Raw genomic sequence first — 21,688 nt, 5'->3', positions numbered from 1 at the left:
AAGACAAGGAAAAGTAAGAGAAGGCAAAGATTCAGAAACAAAAAGGAGTAAAACTGTACTTGGTCTCAGTGACATCACATGTTTCCGTATCTGATGACATCACACTGTATGTTGAGATAAATCCTCCAGGCAGTCTTATATTAACGTGTGATTAGCACAAGTAGTAACTGCACCGCCACAATGACCAATCCCACAGCAGCACGATGAGGAAGATCACTCGTGATGGGCGGCCATATTATTGTCCTGTATGGTTTTATATCAAAGTAGCATAACTAGCTCCCACCGACTCCTTCCAGAACTGCAGAGTAGATACAAATGACTGCAAAGGGTGACAAGATTTAGAGATGCCACCTTCATAACCAAAAAAAATACCATCCAGATGAAAAGAGGGTGTAAGTTTTAGAACATGGCCTCAAATCGTGAGGATTTGTTGCACATTTTTGGTGCAGATTCCACACCGAAAATCCACAACAGTACAGTATACAGAAATTGAGTTTTCTAAACCATATTTACAGATAGAAGATTATTCTGACGTGGATCTTAGGGGAATACTATACTTCTTCCTGGGTTACACTGATGACATTTAATGGAGAGTTTACTTTATCCCTTTGCATTTCACCACAAATAGATTTTCCAGTGATGTAATAACAAGGGGCAGAGCTTTGACAACCACTACGTTCTGATGTATAGGCTGATGGCAGCAGTAATAGATGGAATAGTTGCTATCGTAGTGTAAGGTGTGTGGATCTCATGCTTGATCACAATGTTAAGATATTCCTATTATAATCAGTGATGTCATTAACAGGGCGGGGCTGTGACCACCCGCCAGACATGATAGGCTAGTGCTCAGTATTAATCAATGATAAAATGTGTGTCTCTCATGGACACCAAGAATGGAACAGTTGGAATACTTTTTGTGTGTCAAGTTCCCCTTTAAATATCATACGCAGAGTATCCCTTTCCCTCCATATACCCCAATAGTGTGCCAGATGTGAATGAATAGGATGCTCTGTCAAATAATATACCAGCACGTACACTTTGTTTGGCATCGCTGCCTATTTCATCTTGTGTAGGGGAGTGTTGGCTGCACACTTTTATGTTGGTTTTGAATTGCATGTTTTTCTCGAATTGTCGGACGTCCTCCATTGTCATATCTGCAAAGAGTCCAAATTGACAGACTGTGTCATTGGATAACAGGTAGGAGGGGGGAGCAGAAGATGTTGTGTTGGATAGGTGTGCGGATAGACAGAGGGGTGGGATTTTAAAGCGCAGACACCGCTAGCTTTATTGAGCTGGTTTCTCATAAAGTTAGTATAAATTAACTTGAAAGAGGATTAGGCAGCAGTGATACATGAGGAGCAGGAAAAGAGATCAGCGGCTACGAGGATAGAACTAGCACGCTACAGGAGAGGTATTAGGGTAACATGGCAGCCATGGATCTCCGAAAAAAAATTCAAGAGATCGTGACATAAAGAAGGAAAAATCTGGAGATTTCTACTTACCTGGGAACAAAGAAAAGACAAAACAGAAAAAGAAGATAAAAAGTGATTACAAGTTTATTTCGAGCTGGAAGCAGCCTGGACGGTCATCTCAGGACTGCAGCTTATCAATATGCTAGAAATGCGGAATAATGCAATAGATCCTAGGGAACTGCTCCTTGCAAGATAGATTGGATGCGCCTGTTTTGTCTAGCTAGCTTGTGCTCACAGATTGGTTGGCTAAAGGCCCTTTTACATGAAAGATTAGCGGTCAAACAAGTGAAAGATAATCGTTCCGTATAAACGCAACGACCGAATGATGAACGATTATATACGGGCATAAAAACTATTGTTGGGTCGTTCACTAATCGTTCGGTTTAAATACCCATCGTTCAGTCAAGCTCAGGACATTTCGTCCAATCCAATTCTCATCTAATCCATAGATGTTGTCCATTGCTTTCCTGTCCGCTAGGACATTTCGTCCAATTGCTTTCCTCGTCCAGTAAGACCTTAGACATTGATACTTTATGCCATACTTAAGAAAAGAGACGTGTTCTCCTCTCAAACGTATAGTCTATATGAAATCACTGTCCGAAGGACGACTTCAGACATCACCACCTCTTGACCTAATACTGTAGTAAAAAGGCAGGGAAGACCATGGCGGAATCCTCTCCTCCTCAATGCCAGAGCATTGAGGAAGGGGAGGGATTCCGCAGTGGAGTCGTCCTACAGATTATACCACCTAAATGAAGTACAATGTGTGGCGAAACAACGTCAGAATTTGCGGAGTTATTCTATGTTACAGGGACACATGTCAGATTTCTGAAATTTGGCCTGGTCATTAAGGCGCAAACAGGCCTGGTCACTCAGGGGTTAAAACAAGTGGCTCAGAATCACTTTTGCGTTTCCAGTGGTAGGTGGATAAAATCTAGGTTAGACATAGTGACATATAGGACAAATTGAGATTGGACGAATTGTCCGCCCAGACGAGTTTTTCCTTGGACAAACTTATGAAAGGACAAGAAATCTTGGACCAACTGCCCTCAAAGCGTTCTCAGTCACGTACATAGCCAATGTGAACGACTGAGCGATTCTCGTGTGAAAACGGACCCTACGCCTGATCCATCTGCTTAGGGTACAAGTATTGATTGGTCATACTTGTTCTGGATGGTGAGGCTATATGGATGGACTGACTGGTAATGCCTTATCTTTATGGCTGGGCTATGTAAGGGTCCATGGATTGACTGACCACCTGCACGCTTGGGTTGGGTACGTGAACTGATTAAGCATTCCTATTCTGTTTGGTTGGCCGTTTTGCATGGATATTCTGTCCATTCCAAAAATGTTTGGTATGGACGGAATATATTCAGCACTCTCTATAGACGCATCCACCTTATCCTGTATATACAGAGCAGACAACTAATCAATCCTGCAAGGAGTTCATGTACAGAAGCAGAATTGCCAGTATGGGATATAACAGCCCACCAAGTAAACATAGAGACTTCGCTTGATAAGTGGATGTTCCGTAAAATTCATGCATTATGGATGGCGCCCCATACAACCCCGCGCAATGCATAATAACGTACAAGCAGGCATCAAAGCAAGTGACAAGTTGTGCTGAGGAACTTCTGTAATGCAAAGGGTTAATAACGTTTACTTTGTCAAAAAACAGCAAACAGTCATTTTCTAGAATAACAGACAACCCTTGATGCAACGAAGAGCACCTTTAAGAAGAAGGGTCCACAATACATCATTGAAAGCTGCATATGTTCCTGCACTCACCACTAGAGGGCACATCAACCTCATTGCAGGGCCAATGCAGGTACTTGCCTATAAAAAGCTCAGCATGAATGTGCCCTGACAAATGTCAGTTCCAAGCACAAAGTATAGTAAATCAGGATGTACTAATACGGTAAAGAAGCTGCTGCGGCGGGCCGCACCAACTTGTTTCACCCACAATGCACTTTCAGACAGACGTTCTGCAGACTCTTCACTCTCACATAATTATTGCCTTTTTTGCAGTTCAAGGTTTTCTGTTATTCTTCCAATAAAACATGAGAGCGAATCATAAATCTTCACAACCTGTAAAATAAAATTCTAGATCGACGATTGTAGCTGGACAACTAGAACATATACGATAATAACTGGAATATTACGTCTGACTAGTCCTGAGGGGGGGGGGGGGGGGGAAATCTCTACGGTTTGTCTATACAGGATCACATCCTCCCAAGTGAGCAACACCAACGACTTAAAAGAAAGCGTGCTCTGATATGTCTTAGTAAATACTTGCATTCCTCTTGGAAATTTAGTAACATATTGACAGCTGGGTGTTATAAAAAAATAAATCTCCTTATACAATGCCAACTTAAGGCCCATTTAGACACAACAATAATCGCTCAAAAGATGTTGCTCAAGCGACTTTTGAGCTATCATCGTTGTGTCATTTACAGCGCAAGATGATCGCTCAGGATGGGTGATCACCTTGTGCTGCCAGCGGAGGATGCGAAAGACAAGCGGGGTGTCCCCGCTTGTCTTCTGAATCCAGCTGTTCCCTCGCTCCGAGTGCCCAGCTGTTATACACTAAGCGCTCCGAGCAGGGGATGCAGAAGACAAGCGGAGTGTCCCCGCTTGTCTTCTGCATCCAGCTGTTCCCTCGCTCCAGTGCCCGGCTGTCATACAGCTGAGCGCTCGGAGCGGAGGACGCAGAAGACATCCCTGCTTGTCTTCTGCATCCAGATGTTTTCTGCACGGAGCGCCCAGCTGTTATACAGCCGAGCGTTCCGTGCCAGGTATGGAGAACAGAACTGGACTGCTCTGTTCTTCATACTAAGCTCTTCAGGGAGCAGGATACAGCTGAAACAATAGTATCAGCTGTATCCCGCTGTGAATCCCTGATAAGGCTGATTGCTGATCTTTCAACATGCTGAAAGACAACAATGAGCGATGAGATAACGAAAACTGCACGATGTCAGTTACACACAATGATTATTGCTCAAAAGAAGGCTTTTAAGCGATAATCGTTGTGTGTAAATGGGCCTTTATCCTGCAGCACTTTCAGGTCATTTATTTATTACCCCCCCCTCCCACCAAGCTGGGTACTCATTTTACCGACCTCGGAAGGATGGAAGGCTGAGTCAACCTTGAGCCGGCTACCTGAACCCTGTGGGGACTGAACCTACAACCTTCAGGTCATGAGCAAGAGCTTAGGACTGTATTTCTGCTGCCTTAACACACTGCGCCAGATGAGGCTCTGTTATCATCCCCTTTGTGCAAGCAAGGGGCGCGTTCCTATACAGTCCAATACTGCACAGATTAGACCGTTTCAGACTGTGTGGTGACTCCTCCCCAACTTGTAACACCTAGTTGTCAATTTATTCATACATTTCCAGGAGGAATAACATGGGAACAGCACAACATGGAGTGCTAAGAAACGTTGCTCCAGAATTGCTACTACTATAAGTACTTAATAAAACAGACATGTCAGGATAACTAAAGGTCCCTCTTTAACCCCTTAATGCCACACGGTTTCATCCTGGCAGGGTGGTAGTTAACGCAACAGGAAAAGACTTTTATAAAAACCAACAGGTTTGGTATCTTTACATAAAATAAATACAAATAAATTGAACACACTATTTATCCTGCGTGGTAAAAAAAAAACCCTAAAAAAATTAGGCAAAGTGCTTATTTGGCTCTTTTTTTTTTGCCTCCCAAAAAAACTACAAAAAGTGATTAAAAAGCTGTATGTACCCCAATATGGTACCAATAAAAACTATAGCTTGTCACGCTAGAAAACAAGCCCTCACAGAGCTCTGTGCATGGAAAGAGAAAAAAGTTATGGGACTTTGAATGCAACGATTTAAACAAAAAAAATCAAAAAATGGCTTTTATTGGGCAAAAGTGGAAAAACCTAAAGAATACAAAAATGGTGAAGTTGGAAATTGGAGATGAAAATCACCAAAAGGTCATTGCGTCTTTATGGCCAGAATGGGCCGTGTCACTAGAGAATGTTCCAGCGTCCTTATTTGCATATATTTCCCAGAGGAGCATGCATGGCCTTATAAGTCCCCTCACTCACCTTCTTGGTGCTCTCCTTAAGGAGAGATGATAGCCCTCCCGACTAAGGAAGTAAGAACAGACGGAGTGGACTGGGACTGCAATGGATCCCTCAGCAAGGCCTAGTCGTGTGTAAATGCTCAGTCTACCCCTATGAACCATACTGCATATCGGTCACTTACCATACCACTCATCTACCCACGCGAAGGCTTGCCGGTGTCCAATGAGCAAGATATCTTTCACCACCTGCACAGAAAAAGATCTGTCATTCCAACGGGAGGAGGAAGGACTGTCAGCCGTCGCACAGACACCTCCAGGATTACCCCACTCACCTTGTGCACAAACTGCTCCACCCGAGTCTGGAGTCCCCAAACCTCAAACTTTACAGCCACTAATTTATATGAGCACATGATGGGCTGCTGCGACTCTCTCCAGTCGTCCCTCAGAAGCCCTCGGCCCGTCTTCTCGGACTTGAAGTTTCTGGGGTCCTACAACAAAAATCAGAAACGGCTCAAATGTGACGTTTGTAAAACTTTCCGATTATGGTTTTTCTGAAAGCAGAGCTGGTTCCGTCCCGCAGAAAACTACATGGGGACGAGAAAGAGGACACAAGCCGGACAACACTAGAAGGGGTGAATATGTAAGACGGAGGTTCTGTTGTCTCCGCCTCACAAAGTTTCTGTCCCTGGCTTTTTTAGAAACTTCCTACGAGGGAACACAGACAGGAGGATTAACCATCAGCTGGGGACATTGTGCAGATAACTTTATGACCAACAGCTGGGATGACTATTTATGACTTCACTGGTGCCGAAGATTACATTGTATTCTGCCGACAGCCCCTGTGAGAACAATGCAGCTGTGTGCAGAGCCCAGCCCACATGCTGGGCTCTGCAAACAGCTCCCGGAGGCCTTTTTATACGCAAATGAAGATGATAAAGTGTTAATGGGCATTAGTGTCCTTTACACTGGGAGTTGACACCTATATGTACATTATACAGGATCCACCATTCACAATAGGCTATCAGCTGTGACTATCTACTCCCCTCCCTGCACAAGGACCTTCACAAGTCACAGAGCATGTCTAGAACAGTTTCCATACAAGTCAATGGGTCCCTACTATCCATTGTGTGAATGGCCCATGAAGCTGCTGTAAAGCATCTCTTTAAATGCTCTCACTGCTCGGGAAAGATGGCCGCCCCCACAGTCATGTACAGACCAAAAATTTGTACGATCAGAAAATAGAAACAGATTACAAAAATGGAAAATATTTCTGGTTTTAATTAATACGAAAACTTTGGCGTTCTTGTCCCTTGACGTGCATTGTGAAATCTCTCACAACATTTTGTAGTTTTTGGCGACTATTCCAGGGTTGCATCATAATGATTCCACATTCTTATAGAAAACTGAGGACCTTTATCATCTGCACCCTCAATATACTGTATATACTCGAGTATAAGCCTAGTTTTTCAGAACATTTTTTTGTGCTGAAAAGCCCCCCTTGGCTTATACTCGAGTCAGGGATGGCTTTAAAAAAACAAACTCTATACTCACCTCCCAGCCGGCGTCTGTGTCTCCGGCAACGGTGCGACAGGCTGCTTGAATTCGCTCCGCTGTCATCCCCCACTGTCCTCTTTGCTCGGCTCTGTCATCCCCCGCCCGTAGTGCTTTGTAAGTAAGAGCTGTGATTGGATCGAGCATCAGCCAATCACAGCCGGTGCTCGATCATTCACAGCCAATCAAGCTGCTTTAGAATTCTCCCTGCTGTCATCTAGTCCCTGCTCGGCTTTCAAATCCCCTGCCGTCAATGCTGTGTAAGTAAGCGCTGCGATTGGATCGAGCCCAGCTGTGATTGGCTGCCGCTCAACCTAATTACAGCGCTTACTTACACAGCACTGACAGAGCCAAGCAGAGAGGACGGCGGGGGATGACAGCGGGGAGAATTCAAGCAGCTTGTTGCACAGACACAGACGCCGGCTGGGAAGTGAGTATGGAGGTTTTTTTTTTTCCTAGTATATACTCGAGTATAGTTAGGCTTATACTCCAGTCAATAAGTTTTCCTAGTTTTTTGTGGTGAAATTTATTGTCTCAACTTATACTCGCATCGGCTAATACTCGAGTATATACGGTATGTAGATAAGTAGTATGTGAGCACCTCATCATCTGGAAGTGTGTAGGCAGGCTTAGCAAAAACACATCTTCCATCTTCAATTGGCACAAACCCTAATGCAGCCAGAGACTTCAGGGTATTTATATCTTGGTATTAGATTCATATTCAGTCTTCAAGCCAACATTTAGTATTTTTCTGATGAGCCTCCGACACAGATGAGAATAAGACCCTTTGACCTCAGCTTGTTGGAAGACAATCCCCACTGCTGTCACACAAGACTCTCAAAGTCGATTAAAACCTTTTGAGGTGCCAGATTTGGAATCAATGGCTTCATTATTTCAAACATTCTCTTTTAGGTGTTCATATCCTTTGTAGTGAAACGTACAGCCATGGTGGATCTGAAGGACCCACCTTGGGATGCCACGTTAGTAAAACACATTGGGCACTTTATCAAAGGGGCTGTCTCCATAGATGGTACCTTTGTTCAGTTCAAGCTTAAGATCTCTAATGACTAAAACCAGAATTCTGTTTGGATCATCGTTTCCAGAATCATGAAGTATCAGTTGACTATACTTTTCAGGAACGTCATAATCATAGCTTTTGGTTTAGGCAAATTTCCATTTATTTTACGATGGAGAAGACTTCTTGCAAAAGATGATTGTCTTGGCATGTGGGTCAATACATCATGGCACAACACAGACAACAGCTTTCCCATGGCATAGCGAGGAGTAGCACTTACTGCTCGCATGTCTTCTCTCATTTTGCTTCTGCTTTCTGAGGGCAGGAGTCATGACAATCTTCTGTTGGTTCTTTAACTAGGCTGCGATCTTTTGTTTTGAGAACTGAATGGCACTTTGTAGAGCGATGAAGTCTGCATCTCAAAGTTGCCACTCCATTGATAGTGCAAAAAGCGAGATATCCAAACCCCAAGTAGATCATATCTTTGTTGCTCTTCTTTGTTGAAAACTCCATTGTTTGCACGACAAAAAGGAATGGACAATTTTCCACGTGGGCAACTTTCCATGTGGGCATTTATGGAGGTGGGCTTTTTTCTGTGGGCATTTTTCATGGAAGCGATCTATTTATACTCAGGACTGTGACTGTAACAAAGGGCCGTCCTCTACGTCTAGAAGGTTTCTACACGACATAGAAGGGGGTTCTTTACTGTAAAAGCAGTAAGACTATGAAACTCTCTGCCTGAAGTGATCTCACTAAAAGAGTTCAAGAGGGGCCTGGCCACCTTTCTTGAGTGTAACAATATGACATATTATAGTCCCTAGTTTATCTCAGGAGGGTCGGTGATCCAGGGACTTACTTCAATTGCTAAATTTGGAGTTGGAAAGGATTTTTTTTTAACCTAAAATGAGGATAATTATAGTTTTCCTCATACGTTCAAAGTGTTACGTGTGCTGCTGGGATCTGTAGTTCTAAGCTTCCTAACAGCACAGCTCCACAGGAGGTTGAGGGTTAATTGAGCTAGCTGGGTGAGGTGATCTGCTAGTCAATCCCCTGGTTCTGTGCTCACATATAAACCCAGCTGCTGCTCAGTGTCTGGCTGGGTCCCAGAGCGAGCAGTCATGTTACTTCTGTGCTCTGTTCTGTCCTGTTGCAGCTTGCTGTGTGATCCGTGTCTTGCTTGTTCATGCCCGTTTGTACGTTTATTTTCTGTCAGTTTTGTGTCAACTTGCTGTGTGACCTGTGATCTGTGTCCTGTCCTGTTGCAGCTTGCTGTGCGAACTGTGTCTGGTTCTGCTGGACTCCTGGTTAGTGTAGGGACTAGCAGTATAACCAGGAGCCATAAAGTGGCCTGCTAGCTTCCATGTTTTGTACAAAATGTCAACTAATACCTGGTATTTATATAAAGCTTATCATCTGCTAGTAGTGTTTGAATTCTGGCTGCTGTATGTTGTGTTCTCTGCTCTGTGTGTCCTGTTGTTCTGTTCCTGTTATGTGGTATGTGTATGTCTCCTGTTCTGTGGCGTGGTTCCTAGGTTCAGCTACGGCCCAGTTCTGAAGACCGCTGGGCCGCCCTTTTATTCGGGCAATGTCCCCGCTTAGGTAGGGTCTTGTCATTCTCCCCGGTAGCACAGGGCAAGTTTGTCTGAACCAGTTGTGCATCCATCTCTATCTCTTCTTGGTCATGATCGTGTGTTCCCCATGCTTAGTTTGCCCACATGACCGTAAGACAAAGTTGAATGTGGCTTATAGGGTACAAAGAGATTCAGGACCTCTGGTCTAGAGGCTGGTTGTCAGCATGGAATAGCTGTTACTGTAATACACGATATACAGATCTTGTGAAACTATCATTACTTTCTATGTTTTCCTAAATAAGCTACAGTCCATAATTATATAGACAGGAGGATGGGCTGTGATCTCCTCTATTATAACTGTGTGACAGAAATGCATATAATTCCCCCCCCCCCCCCCCCCCGTGGTATATCTATGTAATACCATCACACAAAATGAATAAAAGAACATCGGCGGAGCGGCCCTTTAAGTAATCAATAAACTCCCAACAACTACATATAATCCAGCTTTACCGCATCAGTACAAGGTACCAACCGCCGCTCTCAATCCTGAAATCAGCACAAAAAGAAATCTTTTTTTTTTTTGTACTTTCCCCCAAAATTGCTTTATTCCAGAATTGTAATCTGTATGTCATTTGTCACACGGAGATTAAAGAAATAAGACATTGTGGTAAGAGTGATTGCCGCGGCTCAGAAGAAATAACTCATCATTTCACCGGCGCTCATTACTGCTCTTCCTGACCTAGAAAATTCTCCTCACCTCTTATAATTCCCCTTCCTTTATCGGCGGTGGCAGAGAAAGATGTAAAAGCTCTGGTACCACGACACCCTGATAATAGTGTGTCGCACGCCAACCTCCAATATGCGCAAATAATTTCACGAGTTTTATGTTCTGAAGACTCCATCTAATCAGACTCGATGCGGCGCAACAAAATGTCAAGTTATTGTATTGGAGTGTGAAGGGGACGAGAATCCTAAGTGTGCATTCACATGGGTGTATGCGTATATCGATCGGTGAATACGCCGCGGGGCGAAATACGGTTGCGTTGCGCTTTTATGACAATCAGCAGTCTTTTAACTCAGTGTAATTACGTGTGTAAAAAAAAAATGTATAAAATCTCATTGAGTCTGTGGGTAAACATGCAGAACATACGCAGGGTTCCTGCATTTTTACGGATGCGTAATAAGCACCAAGACAGAATATGTTGCAGATTTTTTTTTTCACACGATCGCACATGGCTAGGGAGCGAAGCAGCTGAAATCAAAGGGTTCTTTCACAAGGGGGACACAACATCGCCGTGAAAAAATCGTAGTGATACTGCGATTTTGTGGTGCTACATAGTCACAAGTGGTGCTACAAAGTAGCACCACTTGGAATGTAAGCCCTACCCTGAAAATAAGCCATAGCTGTAAAAAAAAAAAAAAAAAAAAAAAAAAAAAGAATACATTACCCTTTTACAATCCCCGGCCAGAAGACAAGTCCAAGGAACTGGGAAGAAGATGCAGCAGAGCCGGACAGCGCTTCTAAGGTGATGTACTCTTTTTTTTTTTCTGCAGCTAGGGCTTAGTTTAAGGCTTTGACAGTAAAGATGCAACAAAGAAGAAGCCTCCATAGGGAAACATGGGCTACAAAACCTCGCGAGTTGCGTGCATATTGCGAAACCCGCAAGGTTTTTGACTCACAATGTCGCATGCTACAAAACATCGCAAATGTGAAGGAAAGCATGGGCTTCACATATATGCGATTAGTAGCATTGTCGCATCGCGCAATTTTGTCGCCCGTGTGAAAGAGGCATTAATCTGTAATTGGCATATCCAAGTTTCGTCTTAAAAGGGGAAAATGTCATCAATATGGTATAAAAACAGACCTTGGCGTATGTGAAGATCAGGCGCTGCGCCAAATTCTGCACAAGGTTTGCACGGACCGCCATCATCATCATCAAGGAGAAGACAAATTACAGGTTCAGTATGGCTTCTCTTTCTCATTTATGTAGACCAGTTGCTATCTTTCTTTTTACACTACAAGAATTTAAGACAAACGCTGGCCCCTCCCACTCATTTGCATACATCATTAGCGGTTCTCTGCTACTGAAGCTTCGGCCGATACTGGCTTCGCCGATTCCTTACATACAACGTCAGCCGCCATCTTTTCTTTTACACCATTAGCAAGTGTATTAATAATTTGTCTCCGCCCTCTTATCTGCAACAGCCGCCATCTTTCTTTTCGTCGCCCCTAGATCTGACTCCTCCCCCTTCTTTCTACGGATCATCTGCTCCAGCATCCTATGTGAGATCAGATTGACGGGCACAGTCCGTTGCACACCCTGCAGCAAGTAATCACTCCCCGTCCCCTGATGCTGTGCAATGTGGCGGACGTTCAGAGAAGCGCGCCAGATGGAGCCACCTTGATGAGCGCAGTCACCGTTTACAATGAACATAATGCGATTACCGGTGCAGTGAGGCGTGACGCCGTTACATAAGACGCATGTGCCACGGACGCGCTCGCTCTTCACACCTGGGGACAGGTTAACTGAGGGCAGGTTAACGCTTCAACTCCCCTCATGGATCCCAAATATTCCAAGAGACTTTTTTTTTCAGCTGTTTTTTGGTTATATCTTCCTGGGAAAGCTAGGTAATATGGCCGCCATTGCGCGAAAACGTCCGAGCGAATGAGCAAACGCTGCCACGGTTTGCTCATTCACTCAGACAGCCATTTTCAGCACAAAGATAAATGTTTTTTTTTGTTTTTTTTATCCAGGAATGTTCAGTTCGCTGTAAGAGTGAACGAGAATAACTGAACGATCCGTGTTTAACCCCTTAAGGACATGGCCCTTTTTTAAAAATCCATTTTCGGTAACTCTCTTATCGGGATACATATGGCTTTTTGATCACTACCCATTACATTTTTTTTTTTTGAGACAGCGCGACCAAAAAAGCGCATGTCTGTCGTTCTTTATTTTTTTTTGTTTCTGACAACGTTCGCCGTGTGGGATAAATAATGCGCTACTTTGATAGATCGGACTTTTATGGACGCGGCGATACCAAATTTGTATTTTTTTTTTAGTATTTTGATTCTTTTTTTATAGATATGGTAAAAGGTTTTTTTTTAAAATTTACTTTTAATATTATGATTTAATAAAGTAAAACTTTATTCCTCTTGCTTTTGCTTTTTTTTCTTAGTCCCCAGAGGGACCATCAACTTGTGATGCTTCGATCGCTCCTGCAGTATTATATAATAGAGGGAGATCACTGCGCGATCTCTCTTCATACACACTCCGATGCTGCAGGACATAACTGTACGTCCGATAGCGTTAAAGGGTTAAACCGAAAAATTGGCGAACGAGCCAACAGTGATTTTCATGCTTGCATGAAATGAATGATAATCAAACGAATTCTTGTCCATCATTGGCTGTGTTTACAGTGAACGATTCAAATTCGAACAATCCAGCGATTTTTTTTTTCCGAACGCTAATTGTTCCGTGTAATCGCACCCGTACAGAGAATGCCCCCCACAACCCCAGCCTTACCTAGATCCTTGAAAGAAAAGCTGGCCTACAGTCAACCATCTACATTTTTGCTGCATAGCAGATTTGCCAATTAGCCTTCTGGGAAGGCTGGGTGTCCATCCTCAAGGGCGACTGTAATTAGGCCCTGCCGTCATTATTTGAAGGATTTCGCTGATGACATCACTACTCACTAATATAAGAATATATTTGACAGTCATATTCTGGAGGGCTACTTACCTCCGACTCCTTATAATATCTCTCTGGAACCTCGTCGCATGCGATATCGATGAAGCAGACCTCGCGCTCCAGGTCCTTCAGCTCATTGTTAAATATCTGAAGACAAAGCGACACAGAAAGAAACAGTCACATCCACCCGAATGACAAGGAGCACGTAAATACCGTCTGTTCAACATCGACCAATGATATTTCAGCTCTGTGCAATGTTGAGAAATGTAAGGAGTGACCAGTTTGGTCACTTTGGGAAACTTTTTGACTTTTGCTTTCTTCTATTGCTTCTCAGAGAAGTTGTGGTTGTGTTGCCCATAGCAACCAAAGTTAATCTTTTATTTGACATATGCATTCTCATTGCTCGCTGTAGACAACTACTTCACTATACTTTTTCTTTCATTGGTTAGATTTTTTACCCACAGTGAATATTTCATTGTTTAATGCAGCTCACAAGTCTGTGCTTTGGTTGCTATGGGTAATTGTGCTCAGAGAACTTTGGGGTGGCTTGGAAATATGGAAAATGAGTCACCACTAATTATAAAAGTTCCCTACTCTCCAATAATCCATCATGTTAATATGGATTCTAAATTGGACTAGAATTGGAGCTATTTCCATTGTTGTACTTACTGCACTTACCACTAGATGGCAGCACAGCAATACATTCACTCTAATGAATTACAGCCATGATCTCTCATCCAGCTTCTTCTATGCTTTGAACAGAGCGAAGATGCTTTTTCTGGGACAATCCGGGGTTCAGCTGTTATGGAATTTGCTAATTAAAATCTATGTAAGAGCAGCAATAAAATTACTGAAGTAATGATGTGTGGGGGCCGCGGCCTGAATCAAATGCTTTCATACTGCCCTATGGCGGATGCATCATAGTATAGGAGCATTGCTGATACTCACACAGTCGTTACTCCCCTTATTGTCCTCATATTTCGTCTCTATATGTATGGAGAATTTTGGAAGGAATGAACACTGCAAAAAAATTAAAAAAGAGGGCTTTTAGAAATATTTAAAGAATATATAGTCTTGTCGGATGCAAGGTGGTGGCGATCAAAAAGCAAAAAAAAATAGTATTTATGAACGTAACGTATAGGAGACCTACACTACAACTCTCACTGCCTTGCTGGATGGCTATTCTACACTTGGACACTCCCATAGCCTGCAATCCAGCACTGAGGAAGATAACCGACAATCCCACAAGACTGTGATGATTATATTATATATATATATATATATATATATATATATATATATATATATATATATATATATATATATGTATATATCTATATATCAAGGAGGAGGTGGGAGCTTCCACTATATTTGTTGTCCTCATAGGTGTTCTATAGGCAAGCATAACCCCGCCCCTGCAGAGCCAGAAACGCAGTGGTTGAAATGCTGGTAGATTTGGGGTAAGCCATCTGGCACAGCAGTGTGGGATATTTAAGGGTTAACAAATCATACAATCACTTCATTAAGGGTTAAATTCAAATATAGCAGATTTTAGTGCGGATCTGCACCCAAATCCACATCAAAATCATTTGGTGTGAATTTCGATGCAGTTTTTTGATGTGCTCCGCAGCCGATCGCAGCCTTTCAATGGAAAGGAAGATCCACATCAAAATCTGCACCAATTTCTGCTACAAGTGAACATACCCGAAGGCCTCATTCACACAAGCATTGCGACTTTTGGCCGCCCGCACTGTGTCCGAAAATCGTATGAATAAGAGAAAGCACTGACCAAATCACGACTGAATCTTGTGTTTTTTCACCTATTCACATAGCCAGGTGTGGCATATATACGCCTCGTGTTGTAACCTGAGCGGACTGATAGCATGCTCAAGGAAGGTCAAGGGTTGGTAATGGGTTGGTATCTGCTGCAGTACAAGGGAGCAGGCAGGTAGCGTAGTCAGGATTTAGCCAGAGGTCGGTAATTGGTAGCAGCAATCTTGTAGGAAGGAGCTGTAGGTAGTAAGCTTGACTTAAAACACAGAGCAGAATAATCTCGCAATGGTGCAGTGGAAGGGCCAGGCTTACATAGGAAGTTATATCAGTTATATATATTTCATAGCCTGGGTTTTTGTAATAGGCAGCCATATGGATGAGCTTGGGTCAGTCATCTGCAACAATGATGGCGCCACTAGGAACCATTCTCATGTTTCTGCTTTTGACCACCATTACCCAATATAATGCTTTCCTCCTGCAGATATTTTGTCCCCAGCTCTATAGCTGCAGATTCTGCAACATTTATAGGAAAAAATGTTTTCTCGCTCTAAGTCGCAGAAACTGAAGGGTTACGAAAAATGTATTTTTAGGTACTCAGAAGACGTCACAACACGAGATAGAAAAAGTATGATTTTTTCCCCGTTGCTAGGTAACAATCTTCAGATTTCTTTTTATCAGCCTTTGTTGGCTTTACAAGTGTCTCAACAAAAAATCACAACCCCCCCCCTCCCCCATAAAGATAAAAATGTCCTCCACTATATGTTATAAAATCACATTTTTTATCTGTATCTGAGATAGCTGGGTAATAACTAATATGGCCTCCACCCAGATTTGCCCATAACAGTCACGCTATACCTGGTAAGGCAATAGTCAAAATCACCAACATGCTGGCAATAGATCTGTCCCTCCTCCTTGTCCAGATAAGGCTACACTCACACAGGGGAGCGCGATATCGGGTTGAAAAACACTTCTGATATCGTGCTCGCCGATGCGCCATTTTTGATTAAAAACCGCATATCATCAAGATAGGTCATCAATAGTTGATCTGCTGAGGTCCCCAACCGATCAGCTGAGCGGGCGCATGCCGCCAGTGCCGCAATAACACAGAGGTCGGAGCGGAAGCTTCTGCGCTGACCTCTGTGTAGTGGCCGGCGCTTGTAACTGCAGGCACGGCTTGCGTTGATTTCAATGAGACCTCAGCTTGCAGTTACAAGCGTTGGCCACTATAAGGAGGTTGGCGCGGAAGATTTTGCTCCAACCTCTGTGTTTTTGCAGCGCTGACAGCATGTGCCCACTCAGCTGATTGGTCGGGGTCCTGAGCGACGGACCCCAGCAGATCAACTATTGATGACCTATCTTGAAGATAGGTCATCAATAGTATTTCCTTGGAAAACCCCTTTAAAACAAATGGAGGTGAAATTTGAAAAATTTTTGTTTTTCTTGCAGATTTCAGTAATTCTTTTCTGTAACACAGCAGGAGAAACCAAACTCAAGATCTACTACCTCCATTGTGCAGTTTGTAGACATAGCCCACTTGTGGCCATAGTAACATAGTATGTAAGGCTGAATGAAGACAATGTCCATCTAGTTCAGCCTGTTTCAACCCCCTTATTGATCCAGAGGAAGGCAAGAACCCCAAGAGGCAGAAGCCAGTTAGCCCATTTGGGGAAAAATTCATTCCAAACTCCATAATGGCAATCAGACTAATCCACGGATCAAGCTCTGATAGTTCCTACCTGACTGTAAAACCCGGAACTACAAAATTGTTGGTCACCTAATGTCTATATCCTGTAATATCATAGTGATATCAAGTCCCCTCTTAAACTCCTCTATGGATTTTGCCATCACCACATCCTCCGGTAGAGAGTTTCACAGTCTAACTGCTCTTACAGTAAATAACCCCTTTCTGTGTTGGCGATGAAACCTGCTTTCCTCTAAGCGTAGCGGATGTCCTCTTGTTACCGTCGCAGTCCTGGGTATAAACAGATCGCGGGAGAGATCCTTGTATTGTCCCCTCATGTACTTATACATAGTTATTCGGTCGCCCCTTAACCGTCTTTTTTCCAGAGTGAATAATCCCAATTTTGTTAGCCTCTCTGGGTATTCCAGCCCTCTAATTCCGTTTATTAATTTAGTCGTCCTTCTTTGAACCCCCTCAAGCATTGCAATGTCTTTCCTGAGCACCGGTGACCAGAGCTGTGCGCAGTATTCCATGTGAGGCCTGACAAGTGCCTTATATAGCGGGAGGATAATGTTCTCGTCCCTCGCCCCTATAACATGACTCAAGCACAGGCCTCAGCAATGAAGAAGCTCCGTCAATTTTGGGGCCTGACTTTTCTTTAGACTTTCACCAGGCACCATTCCAGGTTTGTAGAGGCCATGATGTACCAACACATAAGAACCCCCAACCCCTACCCAAAGGGCCTATTTTGTAAACTACACCCATCTAGGATTTCAAGTGACCATATTAACTTCTTCTGTTTCATGAAATTTCTTAGCATGCCATGAGAATGTACAATTCGTCCAATAATATGTATGTAGGTGTAGCCGCAGAGGTTTCATTTGCAGAGTCCCTGATTCGCTAATACAATGAAGCTCCCACCAAAAATGACTCCAATTTAGAAACTTCACCTTTTAGCGTATTCTTCAGGGGGGAAATGATTGCAGCCATTCTTACATTTTTTTGTTTGTACGTAATGAACATCATAATAACTTTACAGTATGAGTCGTTACAAATGCGGCAAAACCAATTTAGTAAAAGGTTCTTTTTTGTTTACGGTTTTGCCATAATAAATCTTTATGGAAAAATTGCATATTTTTTATGTGAACATTATTTTTTTAAACTAGATTTATTAATTAGACAAGGGGAATGAATGTGCGATTTAATCGTTTGATCGCTCAGGTAATGCACTGCTCTACGTAAGTACTGCAGTGTATTGGGTGAAGTTGTCATTTTTCTCATTGATAAATAGGCCATTATTTGGCCTCTGGCTGCCTAAGCAACCACTAGCACCCCACAACCGCATGCAGCAAGGGAGGCTCCAATCCACTTACTGGTAGAGGCCCCGTTCAGCTTTGACAGCTGTAGGTCCAAACAGCCTTAGGCACTGAGACATCAGCACATACAGTGCCACTAGCGTCTTCTGATGTGCCACCATAAAAAGGGGGTGCATCAGAAGGAGTAACTTGAATGGCTGTTGTAAATAGCATATACAGTAGTCGTTAAGAAGGTAAGTGGCAGCATTCAGAATGCTTTGCCATAAAGATCCATTACTAGGTCATGCACTTATTTTAAGACCAAATGGCTTTCTGTATTACAAAGTGTTATGGAAGTAAGTTTGACACCCTAGACCCTATAAAAGGGTCATTGACCCATATACCATTGAGGCTACCATACTATCTGTGAGGTCACTGTTGGCTCTGACACTCTATGACACTCTATACTCATGCTGTGCAGATAGTGTTGGGAGGCAATGTAAGGCCCAGCCATACTTACTGTGTATTCTGCCGCGAACATGTCACAATCGGATCACAGGGAGAAGAGAGAGGAGAGAAGTAAATACAAAATATTATGAGAATGGCATTTCAACTGACCGAGACAAATTCTAGCACAAACATGGTTATTAAGTATAAAGCAAAGGCTAAGACCCAGAAACCCCAAAAGTCATAAAGAATGTGAACCCCAAGTTATAGCTTTCAGCAACAGTGTATCTAATCCTATGCCGTGTGATACTGCCTGATGACCACTGTATCTAATCTGATCATATAGTACCGGCAGCCAAGCCAAGTCTCTAATGCTACCATGGGTGACATACGTGCAGAGGAGGATACCACCTACCTGTAACTGTATATGGATAGTAGTTCCAGGCCTTTTCTGTCACATAGAAGATTTTTGGTACCACGGCTCGTGCCCAGCTCGGGAGTTTACTGGAAAAAGACAAAAAGATTACATTTGACATTTATAATACATATAAAATGAATGATCATATAGTAAAGCCAGCCGTGGAAATTACAAGGAAGTTCATGGATGAACCACCGCTGGAAATGAAGGTTGTCTGATGACGTCATCTTGCCGATAACAGCCATACACATATTAGTCCATAATGGCAGTTAGTCATTCAAACGACTCACACTTGTTTAATGATACCGGAAACATTCAGGAAGAGTGCAACGACGCAGATTTCAAACATGGCCAACTTCTCTTGGGATGACTACTCTGTTATACGACGGTTAAATCGATTATTTGCTGAAGTATTTCACCCCAAAAATGGGCTCTGCAATATCATTATACAGATGTATTACTCTTGACTGTTGTGGCGCGCTAAGTAGCTATCTCAGCATGCCTAGGCTACTTTATATAAGTCGTCAAGAAGGGTATTGTTTCTCCTTAAGGAGAGCACCTAGAAGGTGTGAGGAGACTTATAAGGCCATCCATGCTCCTCTGGGGAATATGCAAATGGGAAGATAGAACAATGCCTCTACAGCACCACCTATTGGAAGGCAGCATTCATGCAAGCTAGTGATTTTTAACAAGCTTTGTAACAATGACTGGGAATTGTGATGTGCATATTTCCCATAGGAGCATGGATGGCCTTACAAGTCTCCTCACACCTTCTAGGTACTCTCCCTAAGGAGAAACTTCTTGACCCACGTCACAGGTCTGTCACTAGCCAAGCCACAAACTTGCTCCACAGTGATGAGGGGCAATCAGCTGTCTGTACCTGCTGGAAAAGATTCTGGCTTTGGTATATATGCCCAGTCACTGTTACAATGCTTGTTAAAAGGTCTGACATGGACTTGCAGGAATGCTGTCTTCCAATAGGTGGCGCTGCAGAGACATTGTTCCATCTTCTCATTTGCATTTCATGTGGTAGTAACTTTGGAATGCTTTTCCAAGTGATTCTGAGAAGGTTTTTTTTTAAGATTAGTGGTAAATTTTGGTTGATTTTAAATAGACACAAGACATCTCTAAATTTACAGGAAATTTAGAAAGATTTGCAATTTTCCAACTCTGAAAATTAGACAACTTTGACATTAGAAGTCTTACAAGTATAGGGAAATATATTCAAATTTTGAGGCAAATATTCCCCCCCATTTTTTTTTTAAAGGAACCAATTAATTTCCAAAGTGATTGAGCGTCCTATATATTAGAAGCCTCCATAAATCACCCCTATTGTAAAAACAAAACCTGCATCCCTCAAAGTTTTCAAAATGGCATTTGCGAAGTTTGTTAACTCTTTGGGCTCATTCAGACGAGTGTAAATAAACTGCGTATTATGCGCATTTTTTTACATGTGTTACACGCAGTGAATAGAGTCCATTATTTTCAATCACGCCTGCCTAGTGAAAACAACCCCACAGCATGTCCTATCTTGGTGCGGAGTACACACCGTAGTAGCCCATTGAAATCAATGGACATGCGTAAATATGCTACGTATTTACCTGTGTGTGAATATACCCTTTAGGCGTTTCATAGGAAGTAAAGCAAAGTGGAAGAGAAATTTGAAAAATTTTTCCCCAGATTTTCATTAATTTGGTTAGGTAACCAGAACAAGTTAGCAGATAAACAAAACTCAGCATTTATTACCCTGAATCTGAAGTTTTAGAAATATCCCATGTGTAGCATGACTCACTTGCATGCCTCAGAAGTGAAGCACTTAGTGCTTTTTGGAGCCTCCCCTTTATTGGGATAATTTCCAGGTGCCATTTCTAGTGTCCAGAGGTCTTGAGGTGTCAAGACTAGAGAAACGCCCCTCAAAAGGCCAAATTTTGGACATTACACCCATCAAGGAACTTATAAAGGGGTATAAAAAGTGTTTTGACACAACAGATGTCTTTGAATAGGACTTTGAATATGAATAATTACAATACCATTAATCCAAACACAAGTAGGTTTGGTCCCAATTTTTTAATTTTAATGAGAAGCAATAGGAGAAGAATTACTGTAGAATTTGCTACCCAATTTCTGCTGAGTATGGATATCCCCCACATGTGGATCTATACTGCTGTTTGGGTACATGGGGCGGCTCACAAGGGAGGAGCGCTATTTGGTTTTTGGAATGCAGATTTTGGAATTATTTTTTCACATTTGCAAGTCCCTGCAATACATAAATCTGTGGACGACCCTAAAAGGGACTCCTATTTTGAAAACTAGACCCATCAAAAAATCATCCAGGGCTGTAGTGAGTATCTTAACACCATAGGTGCTTGGTAGTAGTTAACATTGGGCCATGAAAATGTTTTTCAAAAACACATTGGATTAGTCCCAATTTTTTTTATTTTCACAAGCAGCTATACGAGGAAACGCACCACAAAATTTGCTACCTAATTTCTTCTAAGAAAATGTGCCATATGTGGCTGTAATCTGCTGTTTAGATGCATGGCAGGGCTCTGGAGGGCAGGAGCGCAAAGTTTGCTGGAATCATGTTCTGATGCCATGTCGCATCTGCAGAGTCCATAGATACGAATACAGTGGGCCCCTCAAAAGTGACCCCAATTTGGAAATTATAGCCTTTAGGTTATTCTTCTAGGAGTATAACATAGTTCGGGGTATTACTG

General features: G+C 42.7%; 1 protein-coding gene across 1 annotated transcript in view; it reads right to left on the bottom strand.

The window, feature by feature from the left end:
• PITPNC1 (phosphatidylinositol transfer protein cytoplasmic 1) overlaps positions 1 to 21,688 on the bottom strand; it is a 119,275-nt gene that overhangs the window by 146 nt on the left and 97,441 nt on the right. The window contains exons 3-9 of the mRNA XM_066586174.1: positions 18,969 to 19,057; positions 18,627 to 18,634; positions 14,306 to 14,377; positions 13,409 to 13,504; positions 5,864 to 6,019; positions 5,714 to 5,777; positions 1,036 to 1,154 (exon numbers count right to left, since the gene is read on the bottom strand). Coding sequence (XP_066442271.1) covers positions 1,036 to 1,154; positions 5,714 to 5,777; positions 5,864 to 6,019; positions 13,409 to 13,504; positions 14,306 to 14,377; positions 18,627 to 18,634; positions 18,969 to 19,057 — 604 coding nt within the window. The remainder of the gene's footprint in view (positions 1 to 1,035; positions 1,155 to 5,713; positions 5,778 to 5,863; positions 6,020 to 13,408; positions 13,505 to 14,305; positions 14,378 to 18,626; positions 18,635 to 18,968; positions 19,058 to 21,688) is intronic.

This window comes from Eleutherodactylus coqui, chromosome 13 (genome assembly GCF_035609145.1).
Source record: "Eleutherodactylus coqui strain aEleCoq1 chromosome 13, aEleCoq1.hap1, whole genome shotgun sequence".
Lineage (NCBI taxonomy): Eukaryota > Metazoa > Chordata > Amphibia > Anura > Eleutherodactylidae > Eleutherodactylus > Eleutherodactylus coqui.
The sequence above is the reverse complement of the archived record's forward strand: the minus strand, read 5'-3'. Positions and strand labels throughout refer to the sequence as shown.